Source organism: Hoplias malabaricus, chromosome 7 (genome assembly GCF_029633855.1).
Source record: "Hoplias malabaricus isolate fHopMal1 chromosome 7, fHopMal1.hap1, whole genome shotgun sequence".
NCBI lineage: Eukaryota > Metazoa > Chordata > Actinopteri > Characiformes > Erythrinidae > Hoplias > Hoplias malabaricus.
The window spans coordinates 12326841-12349310 of record NC_089806.1 but is presented as its reverse complement, the minus strand read 5'-3'; the positions used below and the strand labels follow the sequence as shown (position 1 = coordinate 12349310).

At 40.8% G+C, this 22470-nt stretch overlaps 1 protein-coding gene across 5 annotated transcripts in view; it reads left to right on the top strand.

Moving 5' to 3' along the window:
* The first annotated feature begins 259 nt into the window (after positions 1-259).
* Positions 260-22470, top strand: part of mthfd1l (methylenetetrahydrofolate dehydrogenase (NADP+ dependent) 1 like) — a 56531-nt gene continuing 34320 nt past the window's right edge. For all 5 annotated transcript variants that reach the window (XR_010803897.1, XR_010803894.1, XR_010803896.1 and 2 more), the window contains exons 1-19: positions 260-619; positions 3874-3958; positions 4074-4124; positions 4392-4445; positions 4732-4856; positions 5228-5328; positions 5545-5681; positions 7665-7776; positions 7997-8079; positions 9039-9136; positions 9513-9686; positions 10718-10854; positions 11032-11078; positions 12152-12259; positions 12546-12620; positions 13648-13750; positions 18429-18505; positions 20267-20407; positions 20701-20769. Coding sequence is in view for 1 of the 5 variants with exons in the window: in XM_066677047.1 (XP_066533144.1) it covers positions 390-619; positions 3874-3958; positions 4074-4124; positions 4392-4445; positions 4732-4856; positions 5228-5328; positions 5545-5681; positions 7665-7776; positions 7997-8079; positions 9039-9136; positions 9513-9686; positions 10718-10854; positions 11032-11078; positions 12152-12259; positions 12546-12620; positions 13648-13750; positions 18429-18505; positions 20267-20407; positions 20701-20769 (2007 nt within the window). In the remaining 4 variants the exon portion in view is untranslated. The remainder of the gene's footprint in view (positions 620-3873; positions 3959-4073; positions 4125-4391; positions 4446-4731; positions 4857-5227; positions 5329-5544; positions 5682-7664; positions 7777-7996; positions 8080-9038; positions 9137-9512; positions 9687-10717; positions 10855-11031; positions 11079-12151; positions 12260-12545; positions 12621-13647; positions 13751-18428; positions 18506-20266; positions 20408-20700; positions 20770-22470) is intronic.

Here is a 22470-nt window from a genome sequence, read left to right as displayed (position 1 = left end):
ATTTTAATCTATATAATTTATTATGACTAAATATTATAAAACACGGTTCTGTGTGATTAAGTCAGATCCACTTTTAAGCAGCTAATAATTATATATTTTTTCTCAGTGTAAGCAGCAATTACATAATTTAACGACTGCTGATGATATGTTTGATTTTGGGTGCATTTCTGTGTGTGTGTGGTGTCTTGTGAAAAATAAAAAAAAATGGATTCATTCGACCGGTTGAGTCGATTCACTAAGGGAGTCGCTTGAATCAAGAAGTCGGTGATTCATTGGCGGTTGGTTCGTCAATTCGTGTCCCGGCTTGTTCAGGGTTTGAGTGAGCGTGACCCGGTTTGACTCGCCGCAGAGACACAGGATACTTTCTCTCTTTCCGCCGTTTTTACAAGATGAAACTGTCGGCCGCTCTTCGCCTCGTGAGCCGGGCTCCGCGGAGTGGCGCGGGGAAGCTGAAGGTGCTCGACCCGCGGAGGAGAGCCTCGGTGCGCGGAGAGTCCAACGGTTTTCCGCCGCTCAGAGAGTCTCACTTCTCGTCTTCCACCGGCGGCGGACGATCAGTTCAGCCCCTCAGCCTCCACAAACACAAAAATGCCGGTGTTATACAACAGAATATCGTCGGGTAAGGAGAGTAGCTTTTAACTGTGTCTATTTATGTCTCATTAGAGGCTTAATCCAGCATCTGGACTTCCGTTTATCCCTGTTTCAACATTGAATGGAAGAAAACTGGCATTCAGTCGGATCACCAGCTCCTGGGTCTCGTTAGGTTTCTCTGTAGTTATATGGTCAAAAATAATAGGTGTTGAGTTTTATAGCTAGCAACAGGGGTCAACTCAAAAAAGGCTTATGGTGTGAAGACATTGTTGAGAAGGTGATATTGATAAATGGAAAAAAAAGATGGATAAGGTGGGGATAAGTTATTTCAGTGCTGTATAACGGTTTTAGTAAAGGTGTTCACATTGAACAACTGAAGGACACATTACCTGTGTTTTAAATCTACTTCTGTAGCTCTGTGAGAGTAAAACGCTGGGGGATGGTGTACAGCTGGGATATGAAAAGCGTATACTCCCCAGCAGCCGCAAACATTGGAAACGTCTGTTGCTCCAGTGTTGTTGTCTTTGTAAACTAGCGCCAGGCTAAAGGCTAACGCCGGCTTCTTTCCTCCACGTGTGTAGCCGGTGTTTGTGGAGGAGATGCCCCATGATGCGGGCTGATGTAACTCCTGACAGCCTTCACATCACCAGCTGCGGCGCAGGCGGTCTAACGTTACTCAACCCAACGTTACTCAACCCATAACATCACCCCCTCAGCACACAACCATACGCTGCCAGGCGTTTAATTAATAACGCACTCACTATCACAGATCTACAAAATCAGTCCCAGAGTGGCGTTGTACAGAGACTCTTTATTGGTTATTTTTATTTTTTAAAGAGATTTGATATTCTGTCGAAAGTGAAAGTGAGGTCTGTGAGGACTTCTGCAAACCCCGATGGTCCAATCACATAGCTACGATATGGAAATACATTCTTTGTCCATGTGGGTGGACACATCCCTTTAAAACGAGTGTGTTTGCCCAGTGTCAGGTGTTTGTTAGTTGGGTACAGAGCCCACCAGCTTTGTGCTGTGAAACTGATGGGGCAACATCCAATAATTTAGAATGAATAGGACCTGAGTTCAGATACAGAAATAACCATCCAATGTCAGTATACAGCAACACGAATTAATCGCTTATGGCTGAATGCAATCAAATTCTCAGTCATTTTTCACATCCAGTTTAAAGCCTTCCATCAAATTTGACTGAAAATAAGTCATTTGATGTCAGCTGAGCATGTGTCCACAAACTTTTGGCCATGTAGTGTATTTGTGAGTTAGAAATAGAGGTTGAGCATTTACAGATTTGCATTTTAAAAATAAACTTACAGGGGTTAAATCTATTAAAAAGCTAATGCTTTTAAAATGGGTGGCACGGTGGTGCAGCAGGTAGTGTCGCAGTCACACAGCTCCAGGGACCTGGAGGTTGTGGGTTCGATCTCTGCTCCGGGTGACTGTCTGTGAGGAGTTGGTGTGTTCTCCCTGTGTCTGCGTGGGTTTCCTCCGGGTGCTCCGGTTTCCTCCCACAGTCCAAAAACACACGCTGGTAGGTGGATTGGTGACTCAAAAGTGTCCGTGTGTGAGAGTGAATATGTGTGTGTGCATGTGTTGCCCTGTCAAGGACTGGCGCCCCCTCCAGGGTGTATTCCTGCCTTGCGCCCAATGGACCCACCGCGACCCTGAACTGGATAAGGGTTACAGATAATGAATGAATGAATTAATGAATGCTTTTAAAATACATCATACCACCCTCACAAATATAGCACCATACATAGTATTAACATTATTGCTCTAAATGTAGAGAGCTGTCAGGCATATAATAGTTTTAATAATTGTCCTGAAGAGAGGTGTATTAAGGGTTATAGATTGCTTAGGGTCCTGCAGTATTTTCAGACACTTGTGTCGATATGGGAGATATTAGGCAGCCCACAGCTTGTGATTTTCAAAGCTGGAGTGATGAGTCGCTTTTTGAGTTGTACAGATACATCTCAACATTGCTATGTACGCTGGTATCCTTAACATGTCATTCCTCACAACCATAGAGGCTCCATTTTATTTGAAAACAAAATTCCATGAATACAACATAATATACAACATTGGTCCCATTATATAGTCTTTAGTATCAGACATTAACAGATCAGTTGGTTTATCTGTTGGAGAAGTGACAAAACTGTTGTATTGGTGACCTTTATATATATATGTGTGTGTGTGTGTGTGTCAAGATATAACAGGACAGCTTGTTCATGTGTTAGTGAATATGTCTTACTTTCCACATTCTCCTGATCAATTTTGCACACAGTCTGCAAACACTGAATGATAAAGAAACCCTAAAGCATGGACTTTACAACACATGTCATTTGGGAAGGTAGGGCTGGACGATAATTCAATATCAATATACATCGCAATATAAAATATGATTTTTAAACACATTTTCAATATTTCAATATTTATCTGTCACTGACTGACAAAACAAAATATAAAAATAATGATGTTGACAAAGCCAATAGTATGTTGGACGGTGATGTCATGTTTTTGTTTGTTTGTGGATAGTGATATAAATTTTGGCCATATCGCCCAGCCCTATGGGGAGGGCACCACTGATCTGCTTGTCCTACTACAGACTGACTCTCAGGAACTCACCTGCAGGAGCTGTATGTGTTAAACCAAACACCCATAACAGTCATCCCAGACTTTACACGGACATTGTCCAACTACATCCCTTGTGAAAGCTCTGGGTAACGTTTGAGTGCACGCATTTGTGAAAAGATGTCCTGGAGAATTCGCTGTATCTCCTGCACCTGCTGCAAAGGCACTGGCCCATGCTTAAAGCATGCGGAGCATTTCCTGCTGCAGTCTCGCACAGAAAATCTCTAACTGTGCACTACTTGTGTGAAAATACCACTCTGGGGCATTTTTCACCCTGTGGGAGCCAAATGTGCCAATTGTGAGGGACAACTGTCAAGTAATTGCTCAAAAACAATTTTTTTTATATTGTTTAAGTGTCCTAACATGGCCTGCTGTTATATATGCAAAAAGTCATTCAGAACTAATGTGGACTGAATTAGCAGTGAATCCCTGATATCTAGTCCACTGTGGTTTGGTGATAGAAGTGTTGAGTTCCAAGTAAAGACACAGCTTCTTATCATTCTCTACCACTTGCAGCGCAGTTTGGACTCCTGCAGCAAATATTAGAGCTTAGAATCAGTGATTTTTGTCAAATATATTAGAAGCAGTCTCTCTTATTTATTTATTTATTTAAATGACCACCTGTGTGTTTTTCCACAGGGACATCATCCAGAGGAGCAAAGAGGAGCTTGCTTCTGTGGTCACAGTCCATCCTGCCCTCAAACCCACACTGGCAATCATACAGGTACCAACTGGTGGACGTGTGTGTGTGTCTTTAGTCTTGGCTTTTTAACTTTTCTGCTCTCATGTGAATGTGGGAATCGATTCAGTTGTTATGATATAGTTTGCATGTGTTACAGGCTACTGAAGATGACAGTCTGCTGGAGATGAACAAGAAGATGGCTGGAAAGGTTAAGAACTTACTTTGCTGACCACTGTTTTCTAATAGCAACAAGCTATATTTTTATTCACAAAAAAGGCTTAATAGACAAGCTCCAAAGTTACTCTTAGGTTGAATATTTTAATATTGAAGAGCCTTTTTATTCATTGACACTTACATTGAGCAGTTTGGAGGTGCAAGGTTTTGTTAGTTCAGCAGTGTGAAATGAAGTCAAGTGTATGCTTTGTTTTCTTTATTATTTGTCTGAGTTTTAAAGTGGTACGTTCTTCTTTTCTAGGTCGGACTGAACACGATGCATATTTGTCTGCCACGACACTGCACAGAGGAAGAGGTCAGTAACTCTCAAATACGCTCAGTAATGCAAGGATTTTTAAATGAAATGGCACTAATCCAGTACCTGGTGTCACTATTGGGCTGTTATCAGTCAAGATATCACAGGGAAAGTGTATGAAGCTGATCTATAACTATAACACATTTATCCTGAACACTATATGGGCACTGGAGCTTTAGTTAGTGGTATTGGTATTGGGAAAGTGGCACCAGGCCGTTTTCTTTAAAACAACTTTTGTAATTAATTGAATTGTGTGCGTGACTGTGTGCGTGTGCATGTTCTGTAGGTCATAGACGAGGTGCTGAGGCTGAATGAGGACCCGAGCATTCATGGTGTGTTCCTGTGTCTTCCCCCATCCTTCCTCTCCAGGAGAATAATAAACACTATCAAACCTGAAAAAGACGTTGACGGGTACTTGCGCACACACACACACACACACACACACACACACACAAGTGCGCAGATGCCCACACGTATGAAAATATTGTGTGTGGAGTTAAAACATGTCTGTAAAGTGAAATTCATAGAGCTTTGGATTCTACTTGTATTTACATAGACAACCAAACAGAGACCATCGTTTTCAATAGCACTAAACCAGTTGTGTTGCAGGTGCATATTCTACTTAAGATCATAGGTAGATAATGCTACTGTAATTATGCTTTCATTCAAGTTCAGAACGTTTCATTGATAATGGATAAATACCTTGTAGTGTCAAAAATATTTCAATAAATGTAAGTTATATTAAATCCAAAGTATTCCAAAGTGTGTTTGTTTGTTTGTAGGGTTTCAGATTTGAACGTGGGGCGTCTGGTTTCAGGAGCTCTTTCAGAAGGGCTTCCCTCTCCTATAGCAGGAGCTGTGCTAGAGCTGCTGACCAGACATGGTGAGTGTGTGTGTGTGTGTAGTTGTGTGTATTATTTCTATAACTTCAACCTGGCTTTGTCATTTGTTTGAGTTTTGGATGAGCTGGAGCCCAGTACAGCTGGGAGATCATCTTCCAGTGTTGACCCAAGTACTCTCTTTAATTATTTATGGTGAAAAAAAGCTATGTTAATATACTGTGTCTATAACAAATAGAGATGTTTAACTTTGTGTTCAGATGCTCCTCTGGCTGGGAAGAAGGCGGTGCTGGTGGATCTTGAAGAGCCTCTGAAGGTGGTTCTCCAATGTTTGCTGCAGAATGAAGGAATGGAAGTGCAGATCAACCATTCAAGTTCAGGCACACTGCAGAAACAGGTACACTGTGTTGGAAGACTTCCTGGTCATTCAAAGCTTTAAGGTACCAGCCTAACCGAGGCCCTTCACTCAGACTTCGCTCAGCCAAACCATGTTTTTAAATTTCCCATTTAGTTCATTAGTTGCAAGGTGTCTTCAGAGGACACTGATGAGATTCCCTTATGAAGTAAAATAAATTTTTCTGCAGGATTCTAGATTGTATTTAAACTATAATAGTGTTAAAAGACAAAAACAAGTAGTTTGTAATCATTAAAACAGAATGTTTGTTAATATTTTGACGTTATAAATGTGAAATTGACTATAAAAATGGCAATAAAAATATGGAGGTATAATCCTTTTAATAAGAGGAACAACACACACAGACAGAGCCTCAAACACCCCACTGACCTATGGAAATATGTTCAGAACAGTGCAGTATACAGCTATCGATCCTGAGCTGGAGCTCACTGTGTACGTGTCTTTTCTGTAGAATGGGATGAACCTAGTTTGTTGCGCCTTTTTATTGCCGTTTTTAAAATTAAAATGTTTAATTAATCAACACTCCAGCTCAACGCTCCTCTTCCAGTGTCTTCTCACTACTTCTGAGTGTTTAGGTGAAGAAAGTTTCAGACTTGCTGTGAAGGATCCACCATGTTATAGTCACATCCTTCATATCAAAGGATAAAGTCTTTGATATGAAGAATTAAGTAGCACCCCTTTGTGGAGCAGTTACTAAACGTGGGAGAGTATGTGAGAAATGGCATCCCTTTTGTGGTCCAGTTCCCAGCTTTAGCATTAGCAAAGATACTTTGTGGTGGAAAAAGTGATATGAATCAGTTACAAGTCAATTCCATAAGGTGATTTGCATTTAAAATTCCCATGTTCTCTCTGTGTCTGCGTGGGTCTCCTCTGGGGTCTTCAGTTTCCGTCCACAATGGAAAAACATGTGCATTATATGTATTGGCTACTCTGAAGTGTGTGTCCAGATATGTATGGTCACTCTATTCTGGGTGCACCCTGCAGTGCCCGATGCAGTCCTCCAGGTGGACGGTTGATTGAGAGCACGCTGTGTGTGTTTGGCTGCTGCTTCTCGCCAGTGTGTGTGAGATCTTCAGTTCAAATAGATAGATAGTCTTTTATCAGCCACTATTCCTGGAAGCATTTGAACCTCTTTTTTACAACCACAGGTCACCTGAGTCAGATAAAAACAAACGTGAGCTCTGCTGTAGCTTGTACATTTTGTGTATGGCCAGATCGTGCTTGATCTCTGCATTTCATTGTGATTGACAAGTCTCTGGGCAATCAGCGCTCTGCAAGGTTTACGCATCATGGTTTAGTCCCTAATCTACTTGCTCTGAACCACGAGTGATCAGGGACTAAAAAAAGTATCCGGTTAGGGACCAGGTACCTAATTTGCCTGATGGAAAAGGGAGAACAAAGCAGACCAGATTAGTGTAGGCACCATGCAGTGGAAATGAGCCTTAAATTGTGGCACATTTTGGTTCTTCCACTGTTTAAACTAATTCTGTGCTTTATTCTGAAGTTTATTTGCTGTGAATGGAATTCTTTTGAATTTAGGAAGCAAGGGATTTCATGAATTTCAATATATTTTAGTGTGAATTTAGGAGTCTAAAGCCTTCGCCAGTCTTCGAAGGGGAGAAAAAAGATCTTCAAACTCAGAGGTCCCTGTCCAGTGTGAATTTGAGAGTTTATATCAGCAGGGGGCAGTATTACTTCATCTGGCAAAGCATTTCTTGCGTCTCATGATAAGCACACACTCTCGCGGACTGTGCTGTGTGCAATAGTTTAATTTATTCAGATGAAAGTGATTTGATCTTTGCTTTTCTGAAAGATTTTTTCTTCTGATAATTGTTTCTCAAACATATAAAGCGCAATGAGTGAGCGGTTGAAAATACAGATTGCTTCATACTACCTTTATTTTAAATTTAGAGACATTCCTTCTGTTTTTTTTTTTCATTCCTTTTCTTTGATCTGTTTTCTCAGATTAAGCAGACGGATGTAGTTGTAGTTACAGGGTCTGGAAGCCTGAAGCTCCCACCCAGCTGCTTCAAACCAGGAGTGACCGTCATTAACTGTGGCTCAGCCTTTTTGCCAGGTGTGCAGTCCTCTAATTATTATTGTCTGGAATGTGAAAGGTATATTTTGCATTGCACGTCTAATGTGAACGTTATTAAGAAGTTGTTCTGATGTTTACCTGCATTTATTAGGAAATACAGTTCTGAGTTTTATTCTTTACATGTAAATGATATTCAGAGCCAATGGGGTATTCCCTCAGAAATGAAATAGGATTAATTCTTCTCTGCTGTTTTTCGTAGAATTTTCTTCCAGTGAAGAGAGGAGTGTGGAGGCTGATTTCTGGGTGGAGATTGGAGAGATAAGTGCAGCTTTGAGGATGCAGGTCAGATACCCCTTGCTCCAATTAGGATCTAAGCCCCTTTCACAGATGTAGGTTTACTTGTTTGGAGGAGTTTGGTGTGTTCTCTCTGTGTCTGCGTGGGTTTCCTCCGGGTGCTCCGGTTTCCTCCCACAGTCCAAAAACACACGTTGGTAGGTGGATTGGCGACTCGAAATTGTAAGTAGGTGTGAGTGAATGTATGTTGCCCTGTGAAGGACTGGCGCCCCCTCCAGGGTGTATTCCTGCCTTGTGCCCAATGATTCCAGGTAGGCTCTGGACCCACCACGACCCTGAACTGGATAAGTGCTTACAGACAATGAATCAATGAATGAATGAATAAAATGAAAAGGGGTCTCAGTGTGACTGCAAGCTGGGGTCAAAATCCCAGAAAAAAACCTGGCTTGAATTTACCAACACCAAACCCAATACAATACTAAGAATAAATGGGGCAGCCTTGACCTAATAGTTGGAGGACTGGGCTTGTGTGTGTTCACAGCCCCTAGTGCACTAGTGTGTGTGTGTGTTCACTACAGATGGATTACATGAGGAAGAAACATTTTAGTTGTACGTTGAACAATGACAAATATTTGCACATTACATTACATTAAACCCAAGAGGGCTCAGAAGCCAAAAGGTTTTCAGGAAATACAGTGATGTTTTGCTTTTAACTGGACACACTGAGCATATGTTTATTTTTTTAAATATATATTTAGCATGCCTTTTATTGTTTTGGGTTTTTTATTACTTTAGTTTCACAGTCTAGTCACTCAACGTATTTGTGTTACAAATCTGAACATGGCCTGTTTACAATTAAAACACTCAAACTGTGCCACTAGTAATGCAATGTGTATCAATCAATCAAATACCACAGTGTTTTAAATGTTGTTTAAATGTTCTGATTATGTGTGATACCTGTATAGCATGTTCAGTTGTACTTGAATGGTTTATGTGACTGTAAACAGAATATGGTGAAGTGCAGCGTGAGGTGGCTGCAGAATCAGCAACATCAGCCCTGGAAACTCCACCCACTGAAGCTGCAACCTCTGTGTCCTGTGCCCAGGTTAGAGCTCAAAACTTCTACTCAGCTCTCAAAAACAAAAAGCATTTGTCACTTTGGCTTTACCAGTTAGACAGCAGTCATACTGAAACTTGTCGGTGTGTATAGGAATCACTTTAAAAATTGTGATGTATATATTTATTTTCTATTGTATTTATTTGTGAGTAACTTTAGTACAAATTTTCACATGGAAATAAGTTTATAATTGTGTGTTTTTTATGTTAAATTCAACAACTGAACATTGATTGGGCATTATAATGTGTCGATGTGTTCTCTGTTGAGGTTGTGACCTTGTTTTAGTTTAGGCCAAATTTTGCGTCTCTTACAGGGAGCAAGTCTAAACAAAGCAAAGCCCTACTTATGTGTATTTCGTTTGCAGTGATATTGAAATCTCCAGAGCTCAGACTCCAAAGCCCATTGTGCAGCTGGCGGAGGAGATTGGTTTGCTGCCAGAGGAGCTGGAGGCTTATGGCCGAACCAAGGCTAAAGTCCGTCTCTCTCTGCTCCCACGCCTGCAGAACCAGCCCAATGGGAAATATGTCCTAGTGGCAGGGTAAGGCTGTGCTGTCTGAATGCTGGATACAAATGGGTCCTTTTTGAATGTTGATGTTAAAGCAATAAAAACTATCAAGTGTCCAACTATTCCCTTATCCCAAAAAGGTGCACATTCATACTCTTACTTGGTTAAGTGTTAAAAATACTTAAATTGCTGGGAGTCGTTACTAAAAAACTGGCTTTATTTGAGGTGCCGGTGACAATTTAATAACAAACTTAAACTAGGAAGAAGCTTGTAGGTTCACATTAAAGGTAGTGGATGAGGAAGTCCTACTCCTCTGGCTGTCATTGTATTTTGCAGTTAAAGGACTCTGGAATGTGTGGACACTGTAAAGTATTCTGTACAAAGCTGGAGACGTGAGCTACAGGTGAATGCTGATTATTGTGTTTTGTGAGGGTTTCTGAATTCCTCGACAGAGCCAGTGGTGGGTACTCTGAGGGCTCTTATCTGCCCTTTAGAGGCCTCTCTTTCATCCGTGTGTATGTGTGTGTATAGCAAAGCTGAGGCCAGCTCATCCAAGGCCCGGTGGGCTCTTTCATGTACAGTTTTTCTTGTGTGTGTGTGGAGCCCCTTTATCAAGCCCCCCCTCCATTCTTTCCTCCTCCTTAAAGTCTAGCTTTGTTCTTTCTGCAGACGCTCTGAAGCCCACTCCCTCCATTCAATTACTGTCAACCAGCAGGATGCCTTTGCTGCACTGCCAGCAGCTCCACTCTCGAGCCGTGGGGAGCCTGGGAGTTGGGTTTTAGTGTTAAAAGGCAATAACAAAGAGCAAATGTTGGCTGGTACTTTTTTACAGTATAGGGACAACTTTGTGAAAGTTCTTCAGCTCTGGACTTTGCTGGTTGGCAGTGTGTGCTTGTAGAATGTTTCTAGTTCTGAAATGTGATTGGCTATAAACCCATAACTGTAAACATCAGTTGAATTCCATATTAATGCATCATGTTTTTGATTATGATTGGGTTGTTAATGGAATAATTATTGGGTTGTTAAATTAAATTCAACATACTGTGTTTTTCGGTCTGCTGTAGCATCACTCCTACACCACTTGGAGAAGGCAAAAGCACAGTCACTATTGGCCTTGTCCAGGCACTTTCTGCTCACCTCAAACTCAACTCCTTTGCCTGCTTAAGACAGCCCTCCCAAGGCCCCACGTTTGGAGTTAAAGGTATACATGACAAAATCTTTTATTTGTTTTGGTTGTTCAGAAGTCTTTAGGCACCTGCTATATATTGAGTTCACCTAATTGTTATTTGTCTGGATATTTTGGATATGTAAATTATTAACAGGCTTTCAAACTACCAGAATGTTTAAAATGTATTTATATTTCCCTCTCTGTCTCCAGGAGGGGCTGCAGGTGGGGGATATGCTCAAGTCATTCCAATGGAGGAGGTAAGACATTTTTGGCAGGATGTATTAAGGAATATTTCTGCTCCCACAGCTTGAAGCAGGATGCACAGCAAGCACGAATGCACCAACACTAACACACGTGCACACACACACTTTCGCATACAAATACAGGACGTAGGTAAACAGCTGGGCTTCCACTGAGTACACAGAGCACCGTTTAAGTGATGAAATGTTTGGCAAAAATCAAATGCACATAGAGGCAAATGTGAGATACAGTCATGCAATTTGCGGAATGCTAATTCCATTACTTGCTAGCTATATTAGCCTCAGAGTTCCAGTGCAAAGCTAAAGAAATTCAGTTCAGTTACATTTATAGAGCGCTTTTTATAACAGGTGTTGTCACAAAGCAGGCCCTAGCCCCAAGTGAACAAGCCTAGGTGACAGTGGTGAGGAGAACCTCCACCAGAATTTAAGGACAAATCAATGGCTTGTTCAGAGAAGGTAATGACACAAAATGAATTATTTCTGGCTCAATACAGATATTGAAGTTCTCACCAGTATGATTTTTAAAGTCTCATTAGATACTTTTTATATTATGTTCAGAATTTTTAAGCAAATTTTTAAGTAGCCTAAAATCTTCTGATTGGACGGTCTGACTGTAGCGCTACCGTTATTGGTCTGTAAACATTTAATTGGTCAGTCTGCACGTCAGTAGTCGTCCCCCCCACCCCGGAGACGTGTCCTCTTTTTCACCATCTCAGATCTGGTCACCCTACTTAAGACATCTCAGAATAAGGGTATATACGATTCAAACAACACAAGCACCTCTCTAACTTGCATATAGAACACACACGGGTAACACCTCCCTGAGATTGAGTGTGTGTGCTATTTCAGGATAGATTTGTTATGGGACTGGAATATATTAATTCTTCTGTTTACTTGCAATATCTGTGTTTTCTGTTGATATTGACCATATAATTGGTATTAGATCCTTGCTGTCTCTGGTCCTGTAACTAAAACAAAAACAATTTAAAAAAATAATAAATAAAATCAGTAATTAATACAAATTAAAAACAAATTCTGGTCCCCTCTCTCTCTATCTCTCTCTCTCTCAGTTTAATCTACACCTCACTGGCGATATCCATGCCATCACTGCAGCCAACAATCTAGTGGCAGCAGCCATTGATGCCCGCATCCTGCATGAAGCCACCCAGTCAGACAAGGTGCCTGGGTACACTGTAGTTTATAATAAATACTACTTCTAAACCATTTTCATTTCCATAGTTAGAACAAGAAATATATAGTAGTTTAGCATCAGTGTTCATCAGTTCATTAGTATGTATCCTATTCCAATGACTGTTCTTAATAATCGTTTAAAATGTACCAGATTTTAAAACAAGTATTTACTGATATTTGTTTTGTTATTTCTCTGGTTATTGTGCTTATTGTACTGGTGGCAATATGTTTTTAGCGTTTTAATAAACTGGAGTCGTGTTGTTCTTTTACCAGGCATTATACAATAGACTAGTGCCTTCTGTTAATGGAGTGAGACGCTTCTCTCCCATCCAGCTGGGCAGACTGCAGGTGAGTTCAAAACTCCCTTCAATTCCTCCCTAAAACAAGAGCACATTCCTTATCAGTGTGTACCTGGCATTTACTCTGTTCTCGGTTCTGAGTAATAAAATACAGATGAACATGAATGTCATAGGCAGGCTTCTGGAAGAATCACAGTTTGAGATAAACTTTATACGCCCTTGAACTATGAACTATGCCCCAATAAATTTTTCAAACATGACACTTACTACCCATAGACCGCGTTCCTGTGGATTACTCCTGCTATGGTACGTTGGTAAGAGTGCCAAATAACCTGGCAACACTGACTGCAGTCTTTACACATGATGACAAAACAAACAGTGCCAGTAATAAATGAGTCCTCCCTCTGGATAATGGTCAAAAAAAAAAAAGATAGGGAGCAAGAGAAAATCCAAAGGAGGTTAAAATCTGTTGAAGAAGATGGACATTAAGAAATTCTAGTTTTGGAATCATATCTTGAGTTCTGTGAGTATCTCCAGTGATGGGATATTTCATCCTGTCCAAACCACAGAAATATTTAAGAAAGGTCTTAACCTGACCACACAATTTGTAATTCCCAGCACAGCAGAAGGAATTCTTTAAGGTATTTCTATGCAGAGCGGTAGGTGATTGTGGGTGTAGTACATGATCACTCCAATAAGTGTCCTCATAACCCAACTCCTCTTTCTCAATGAGAGAAATGCTATTCTGGACTGTTCAGCTCACAAGTGGTTCTCTCACTACATTCATCCAGCCTTTAGCCTCATCAGTGGGACAAGTTTAAAGGCTCTAGAGTAACGGAAATAATGATTGGGATTGCGTTGATTCTCTGAAAGAGAGGACTAATATTTTTAGGGGTGAGGGACCAGGACACGTGGTGCAGCAATATTTGTGGTGTGTTCAAAGGAAGTAGATGAATCTAATACTTGTACATTCACAGAATTATCCGGCTGCACATTGCTCTAGTTGTTCGGTTCTGACCGCCATGAACAAACTAACCTTATGACAATCCCAATGTGTTGTTTCATCTTTCACCCAGCGTCTCGGAATCAGCAAAGCTGACCCCAGTGCCCTCACACCAGAAGAGGTCAGCTCCTTCGTCCGTCTTGACATTGATCCAGCAAAAGTCACTTGGCAAAGAGGTAGGAGTCAGAGTGTTTGATCCTTTGCTTTGTGGTGGATTTCCCTCTTAATATGGAAGATCTGTGGATGCTGGGGTAGGCATCAATATTTCTGAGCCAGAATTAATGAGACGTACCTCTGTTTTCAGGGTTCAAGATAATCTGTCGGAAGGTTGGTAGATACGCAGTAACTCTGCTTACTTATTGCTATAATCTCCTTAGAAAAGTACTGCTAATGCTGAAGCAAACAAACATAAGCCCTGCCAAGTGTCAGGTAGAGGGGTAGAAATCGGTGCTTGTGATCCAAATACCAGGTGTGTGTTCAGGCCCTTGCTATGGGGCTATAGCCACGGGGCTTTTTTCGTTAGCCTCATGTTTTCTTATAACAAAGTTGCATTTTAAAGCTGGATCGAGCTCGCCAAAATATTCTAAATAAAAATCATTTTGTTCAGGGGCATAGCCAGGGGTGGGCCTGAGCCTTCCTAATTTGGATCAAGGCCCACCGAGTCAGCCAGAGCGAATTCCCCGCGTGCGAGTTCACAGTCTCTTTTCTGACTGTTCCGCACAAACACATTCCTGTATTTGGACACTAAAATCCGTGCTCTGTTCGGAACTGATACTGGAGAAACTGTTAAGAAGCTCTGTTAATGAAGCTCCGCAGCTCTCCATATAACACTCCATAACACGAGAGAATGTGCTTCTCGTTGGTCGTCACTTATTTAGCCAATCAGCAGCCAGAGTTAGCTGTCCATCAATCAGTACTGCTGCCAATAGAGTCAAAGTCCCTCCTAGACACACTGCACTGAATCACTTTAATAACTGATGTTATGTCTGAGAGACATTCAGTTTATTTATGGTGTTTGTTACCAGGAATTGTCTTACAAATCATTTTGACAAGCACCATTAATTACGCAGTGTTCTGTTTTAAAAACTCCCATGTTATGTATGTTTGTGAGGGTGAATATGATAAAACCATATATGTTATAATGAATTGCACATGTTTATTAATTTTGTGTGTTCAAGTTGGTAATTCACATGCACCCTGTGGATAAACTGAAACAATTAAGAGGATATGCTATTCGTTAAAGCTTTTGTGGTCCGGCCCGTACCTGACATTGAACTGAGTGTAATGTGGCCTTCTACCCACACTGAGTTTGACACCCGTGGTTTAGTGTATTTGGCACAAATACAAGGTCCTGCAGTTTTTTCTGACTGCGGTAAAATGCCCTGTGTTCTTGTATGTTTTTGTTGGAATCATGCTATTAGTTAAGCACTCACATAAGGTAATCTAATGGTATATTTTCATGTGCAACCAACGTATTAATGTGTACACGCTTAGTAGGCTTGTGCTATTAAAACAAAGCCTCTTATAGTAAAGTCTCATTTCTTGCTGGGTTTTATCTCACAAACATTTGGTAAAGATTTCATAGAGCAAAGTTTTCTTGGGGCTAAGCCCTAGGTCTCATCGCAGCCTAGACACGCCCCTGCCAAATACAATCATCTAACTGCAGTTATTGCATAGTGAATATGTCATGGACATGCAGTGGACATTTTTGATAGTATACTATGGACTTTATATACATTGTATTAACAGATTCCGTTTCATAATTTTACACAATACTGTAATATCAATGTTAGAGTGACCAGTAATATTGGCACCAGCACCAACTCACTGGAGTATTTCAGTGCAGTTGTATAAAAGATAATATAAGTGAGGAAAATCCACATCACTGCCTTTAGAAAGGACCTGCAGTAATGAATGTACATTAATAAAAAGGTAAGTGATGCTGCCCTGCAGTTTACTCAGTAACGGAGTAAGGACTGAGTTAGGAATTTCCTCTGTAGCGCAGAAGCTTGCACTGGATGAAAATACGCAAGCGGAATGTATGCAAAAAAGATATGTTACACATGCAGTGAATTGCAGAATACCATCAGAAATAAGCGTTCACTGCCAAAATGAGTGGAAGAGGTCATCCTTGGAAACGGATGACGGCAGCTGTCACACTGTTGACTCTTTTAGAGTCACTAGAAGATGATAATCAGGCTTTATTTGCCAGATATGTTTGCACATATGATGCTTGTGTTGCTCTCACAGTATCGCACAAGGAACCTGTGTATTGTGGAGTCACTGAAGGTAGAAATGTACTACTTCACACTGAGGTGAACAGCCATCATCTGAATTGTGTTAAGCAAACATTTTTTTATGTTTAGTTAGTTTTCCCTTAATATTTAAGACTCCCCAATCACACAATGTTACCAAACTTAGAGGGCTAACACACAGCCATTTGAAGGGTGTGGTGACACAAAATACCTTCTTGATATCAGGCAGTTAATGCCAACAGAGACTTTTAATTTCTTTTCCTATCCGGCAGCTGCTCTGTTCCGGAGGTGCAGACGGAGATGTGTACTCTAGGTCATAACTCTGGGTTTCACTTGTAGTCTGAGTAGTGGGCAAGACTCAGCCGTGTGTGTGCGTGTGGATATTGGAATGCTCTTGCTTCATTCGCTTATGCTTTGTGTCATTGTGTCTTTGCGGAGCTGCCTGCTGTCCCACAGCAATCACTAGACCCTTCCTGTTCCCCTAGGCCACTTTATTCATTGTGAAGAACTGAATACTTCCAGGAAACCAAAGTAACAGTGGCTTAAACTCCACCAGCTATCCTGATGAGAGCGTGGAGTGCTGTATGAATTGTGTGATTCATTCCATCTCCAGGTTCGAAGAGCATGGATTAGCCTGGGAACTATGCAGAACCTGTTCTAGTGATTCATGGCTTTTCAGGAACAGTCAGACAAATCAAATTCAAGTTTGATTGTGTCCAGATTTTCACAAAGTGAGCAAGGGTGACTCCGGCAATCAAGAGAAGTGCCTGGAGAGACTCCTAGTATCACCCCGCCCTCCCCATTTAGTTTTATTTGTTAATGCTAAACACATGAAGCATCACAGAGGTAGAATTGAAGAGATACGTCAGGCTTTTTCAGGCTTTTATAATTTGTGTATAGGTAGTATACAAAATAACTCTGATAAACACTGGACAATGGAGTGTAGATACAAGGTAGGTGTTCTTCTCCAGTAATTGTGGTCTTGTGTGTGTGTTGAGGAGTGGCCATCCTCAACAGATGCAGCAGCAGATAGGAGCAGGGTTGAAAAACTCGGCTATTCCTTTAATCTAGCATCCATCACCACATCTGCTGGTGACTAAGCCTGTAGGGGACATTTTCCTCCCTCTTTGTAGACTTTACCTTTCGCTCGGCACTCTGGGACTTGCAGTCCAGCAGGTCTGAAACTAAGGGTTGAAGTGCAGCTGGACCGGGGAGACTCATCTCGCTAGCACCCGCCTGGGAACAGCTGTTGTTTTAGCCCACCACAGCCCCTGTGGGAGGGAACGTTTCAGTGACTGATGGGATATTTATTCTGTAGGTTCAAGAGTGCGGCTGATGACCTTGGAAGATTAAGACCAGCTTTTTTACCTCTCTCTGTGGTGGTGGGGAGTCTTTAATTTTAAAATGAAACTAAAATGCTTCTCCAAATTGTCCCTAAATTGCATTGCTTTTACAATTATGATGATTGACCTTATCGTACCAAACTTCTTAACAGCTACACTTACAGAGATCTTAACCTCGTTTCCTTATTAAATTTTGTCCCAAAAGCAGCTATGACCTGTTTGTCACAGAAAGTGATTGCAATCTGGAAGCTATACTTCTGCATGCTGCTACAACTTATTGTCACTATATAAAAGAAGAATGTTGCTAAATTTAAAGTTGGATGCGCAATGAGAAATTGATTTTTTGACTCCGCAATTAAGGGTTAATTCATGAGACATTCCTCTGACCTCTGCTGTGACTTAATTTAAATTGTAGTTGTTTATCTATCTTCCTTCCATACAAACATTTTGATATATCTGATACTGTAGTTTATCATCTCAGAGTTTATTATATACAAAGATACAGTGAGATAAAGGAGAAACAGGATGGAAGTTTAGAATGTTTTAATTTTTCCTGCCAACAACATCTTTATGGAGAGGCCCTTGGCTCCTTTGAGCATTGTAACTTCTGCTTCATGTTTTTTGCCTCCCTCCTCTTGCTCCCTTTTCCACTTGGGAATTGCATGTTTGTTGAAGGGGGGAAAGCTGCTTCCAATTAAAATAGATATTAAAGCGTTCAAATAACTAGTTTTCTCCTTGTTTTTGGTCACCCTTGGCCAACTTCCTTCTGTTGGGATACTGGACGTGGTAAATCTATTGCACGCATATGTCTGCTATTGTAGTTCTTACTGTTCTTACTACGTATCAGACTCTAATAGCATATCTAACAAAACTTGTATCTATGTGTCTTTGTCTTCAGAGATGTAGCATTCGTTAAGGGTTATGGTCATGATATGTTATGATCAAAACATGGAACGCAACAGTGCGACAACCCCTGTGTTATAAGACATTACACTTTGCGTCTTATTCTGGTGTGTGATACAGACACAGTGTGTAATGTATATCATCCATTATGTATATGGTATTATTGATCATTATATCAATTTCTTGCTCCTTTAAATGCATTAACTGTCCTTTTCACGGTTGTATGATATTACTATCAGAATACAACCTAGTATTTCCTCTTCAACACTTCAGTGCAAACAAGCTAAAAAAACAACACTCTGACTACAGTTCTGAATATAACTGATTCAGGCTCATTTCTTTTGTCTCAACAGTGGTTGACACCAATGACCGTTACCTGAGGAAGATCACAGTTGGTCAAGCAAACACGGAGAAAGGCCTCAGCCGACAGGTGCAGCCTCACGCCACACATTCCCTGTGAAATGTGCAGTAATGTGTAGTGATGTATTAATAAATAGATTTCAGGATCTTGGGTTCAGCTTCCCTTCACTTTTGTTGGAATCCTGTAGTGAGCAGGTGTCAGAAATAATGGCCGCTGAACCAAATCCTGCAAATAAACAGCATACACCTCGGTTTGAACCAGTATGAGGGAACGTAAATGTTTATAAAATGAAAGAAATATGGACTGTGGTTTGCTTGCAAACACGCATAGCTGGCCAAGCACATGCTTACATTTAGCTTCTCTCTCACTAACCTCTAGAGAAACTCCCCTTGTAGCCTGGAGGGTCTTCATCACAAAGTAGACTTGGAGTGATAGTAGCTGAGATTAAGTTTGACAGAATCACATGAGTTTAACAACTGCATATTTTAAACTTAAGATGCAGAACATGAATGAATCTTTTGACTCACTAAGCCACGAAAGCTCAAAAAAAAACCTGTATTAAAAAAAACCTAAGCTTAAAGGAGCCATCAGTAATCAGTTATTTTTTTGGGTGATTCTTCTTTACAATATAAAAATTATTTTACTAGTGACCTTTGTGTCACTAGTGTCAGATGTTGTGTATTAACTTATTTTAAATTAAAGGGGACCCACTGTATGGAGCCAAAACTGATTCATTCTCCGAATACATTTCAGTTTGATTTTTCATCCCATGAGGTACATTTTAGAGGAATGACGGAGAAATATTTTTCAAATTTCATAACTATTTTTGCTGCTTTTAAATGAAAGAACAGACACATTGTTCCTCTATCAGACCTTCATCAGGTCACATAACATTAAAAATCAATACAAACCACATGATATCTTTTAAGAAATAGCTGTACAAATAGATGTACAAAAAAAAAGAGAAAAATCCACACCCTTTATTTTGACTAGGTTAGCATTTGTTAAGCGCTAAATCCAAAATGTCTCACGTAAAGTAATCAGCATAGCCTTTTACCCTCCTTTTTTTAATGTGGGGATGGAACTGTGCTGAATCTCACATGGATTTCTATATATGTACAGCTCGTAGTGTGAAACCCTCTGTATGAAATATACTCTTCTGGGTGTGATATGATCAGTGTACTACTTGATGGTGTAGTGTTCCCACTCCTGAGGCCACAGTGCATTCGTCAGTTTGACGCAAAACTCTCCAGGGTTCATTCCTTGAGTGCTGTATCAGTTAGTGTATGAGCTGTCCTGCCGCTGCTATGTTCTGCAGCTGCTTTATGAGGCCGCTGTTTATTGGAAGCGAGCCGCACAAGAACAGCTTGGATTGGCTCCAGCCAGCCCTCTCTTTGACACATGTGTGAGTTATTTACTGTATACCGTACAGAGGGCTAGGCCTAACAACCAAGCAATGTTTGTGTTGTGTGTATGCATTGGTGCGAGGGTTGCATACATTCGACATCCTCTGTATCAAAAAACTGTCAAGCAAACATTATAGGAAAGTAATAATTCAAGCAGAGTTTGTATATTATATTCAATAGGGGTGTGAATATGTGCAGCATTTCTTCATAAGGTCCTGCGCAATAAATCGCTTGACCACTGATATCAGTGGGTTTTTACCTTGTTTGATGTTAAAGCCTCTGGGGAGCCCAATATAACACAGCCCACTAACATTGTGACTTCAGTGCACTGGATTTTTCCATATATTATTTTGGAATATAACACAGAATAGTGTTTCTAGGTGTGTGTGAATGACAGTTTAACCATTTTTTTTTCTCTTTTCAGACACAGTTTGATATTGCTGTGGCAAGTGAGATCATGGCAATTCTGGCTCTGACTGATGGGCTGGCTGACATGAAGTCCAGGCTGGGGCGCATGGTGGTGGGCAGCAGCCGGAGCGGACAACCAGTAACTGCTGATGACCTTGTACGTTTGTAGTGGGCTTGGTCAGCTAAGTTGTGTTTTGTATTGACTTTAGTTATCTTACTTCCAATCGTGTCCATATTTGCACACCAGAAATGGTTTAGGTTAGCCAAATTATGACTTGTATTTGAACCAGACATCTGAGAAATGATAATATCTAAACCTGATACGAATCATCAGATTTTGTTGGGATTGGACAAATACCTTAAGTTGATGCTGAAACTAAGCTCAGTGTTTCTTTTTATATGTAATAGTGAGGTTCTAATAGTTCTTCCCTTTCTGGCTGCCTCTTTCAGGGTGTAACTGGGGCACTTGCTGTGCTGATGAAGGATGCAATCAAACCCACCCTGATGCAGACACTAGAGGTTAGTCTTTCTTTTCTCTTCTCTGATTACTCTCACATAAGTGAACCTTAACAGTGCAGATTTGAGGGAACACCCAAACGTGACACACTCAACAGCACTGAACTTATACGAGACAACACATCTGGCTTTTGTCTGACTGTAGTGGGAGTGTGCCTCGCTTTCCAGAAAGAGGAAAAAGAGCTGGAAGTGAAGTATAGAAAGTGATGAAAAGAATTTCTTTCATCTGTAATGACAAACATACTAATCACTTTATGATTAATGTTTTGCATACAGCTGTGTTTGTGTGTGTGTGTGGTGGGGGAGTGATTGTGGAAGTGAGGCATTGGGAGTTTTGTTTTGGGAGTTCTTGTTTTGTGAGATTTTTCCTGCTGGAATCATATCAGGATGGAGCAGGCAGCAGAGGATGCTGGGAATATTGTGCTTCCTCAGCTCTGCTGTGGTTTAGAGTGTCTGAGATTGACATTCATGTTTTCACAGATGGACTCTAGTGTGTGTAGAGAGAGAGAGAGGATGTTCTCTCTCTCTTTTTCTCTCTTTCTCTCTTGTCTCTCTCTCTGTCTCTCTCTCTCTCTCTCTCTCTCTCTTTTTATGATCCTCTCTGAGTTCTTTTTATTCTTGCATCAATATTCATTAGGTCATATTTTATGAAAATTACATTCTTGCCACCTCTCTTCACACACTTTTCACAAGCACACTTTTTTGTTATGAGACAGTTTCTGCTGCTGCGTTTAGTACATAATAATGTACTAAAATATTTTGAAAACTAAACTGAACCTCAGGACGCAAAAGAAAAACATATTTTAAAGTAAATAAAACTAAGCACGTGTACATACATGGACAGACACACACACACACACACACAGCTCCTGCATCCATTTTCTTGCAGCCTTGAACTTTTTACCCAGTGTTCCACACTCCCTCAGCTGGAGTTGCTTCACAGGCGAGGATCTGTCCAAACTAAAAAATGACAGAATCGCAGAGGAACAGGAATGGCTCTGTCTTTGCGGAAGGAATGGTGTGGTGATAAAGAAACGGGAACGGAATGCCATTTAGAGGACGGCTTGTTAAGGGAGTGCAAGAGAGAAGTCTTCTCTTTCTGTCTTCATCCTGGAACAAAGAGAACTCATCACCTAGATTTTTTTTCCCCTCTGTGCTTTAGTCCTCTTCCTGAATCCGAGTGACTTCACCCCTTGCCCACTTGCTTTTCCATCCTCCTGCCCCCTTTGTGTCCTTCCTATCCTTTTTTCTTTCGCTGTATTCCTGGTGGCCTGCTGCTTTGGGGAAATGAACTGTGAACCAGGGGGCTATTGGTTCAGATCCCAGCTGTTCACAGCTTTAAGTGCCATTGGCTCATGCAATGGAAACAAATTTTCCCTGTTTGAGGCTTTGAGACTGCATGACTGAGCAACAATCGAGACCCATATTAAAAACAAAAAAATACAGTGATGTGATACTGTGATTTTTGAAATGACCTTTTATTTGGAGCATCTGAGTGGAGCTAAGGTTTAAATCCAATCCCCGGTGATACTCCAGACGTCCATGAGAACGTATTGGCCTTGTTCTCTCTGAGTGGGTTGGATTGCCCTCACTCTTTCGCTTTACTCAGTGTGATTTTAGCCATTGAAACGTGCCTGTTAGCTGATATAATAGAACTGGGCAGTTTGCATTTCCCTCCAAGCATATTTAATTTTGTAATATCAT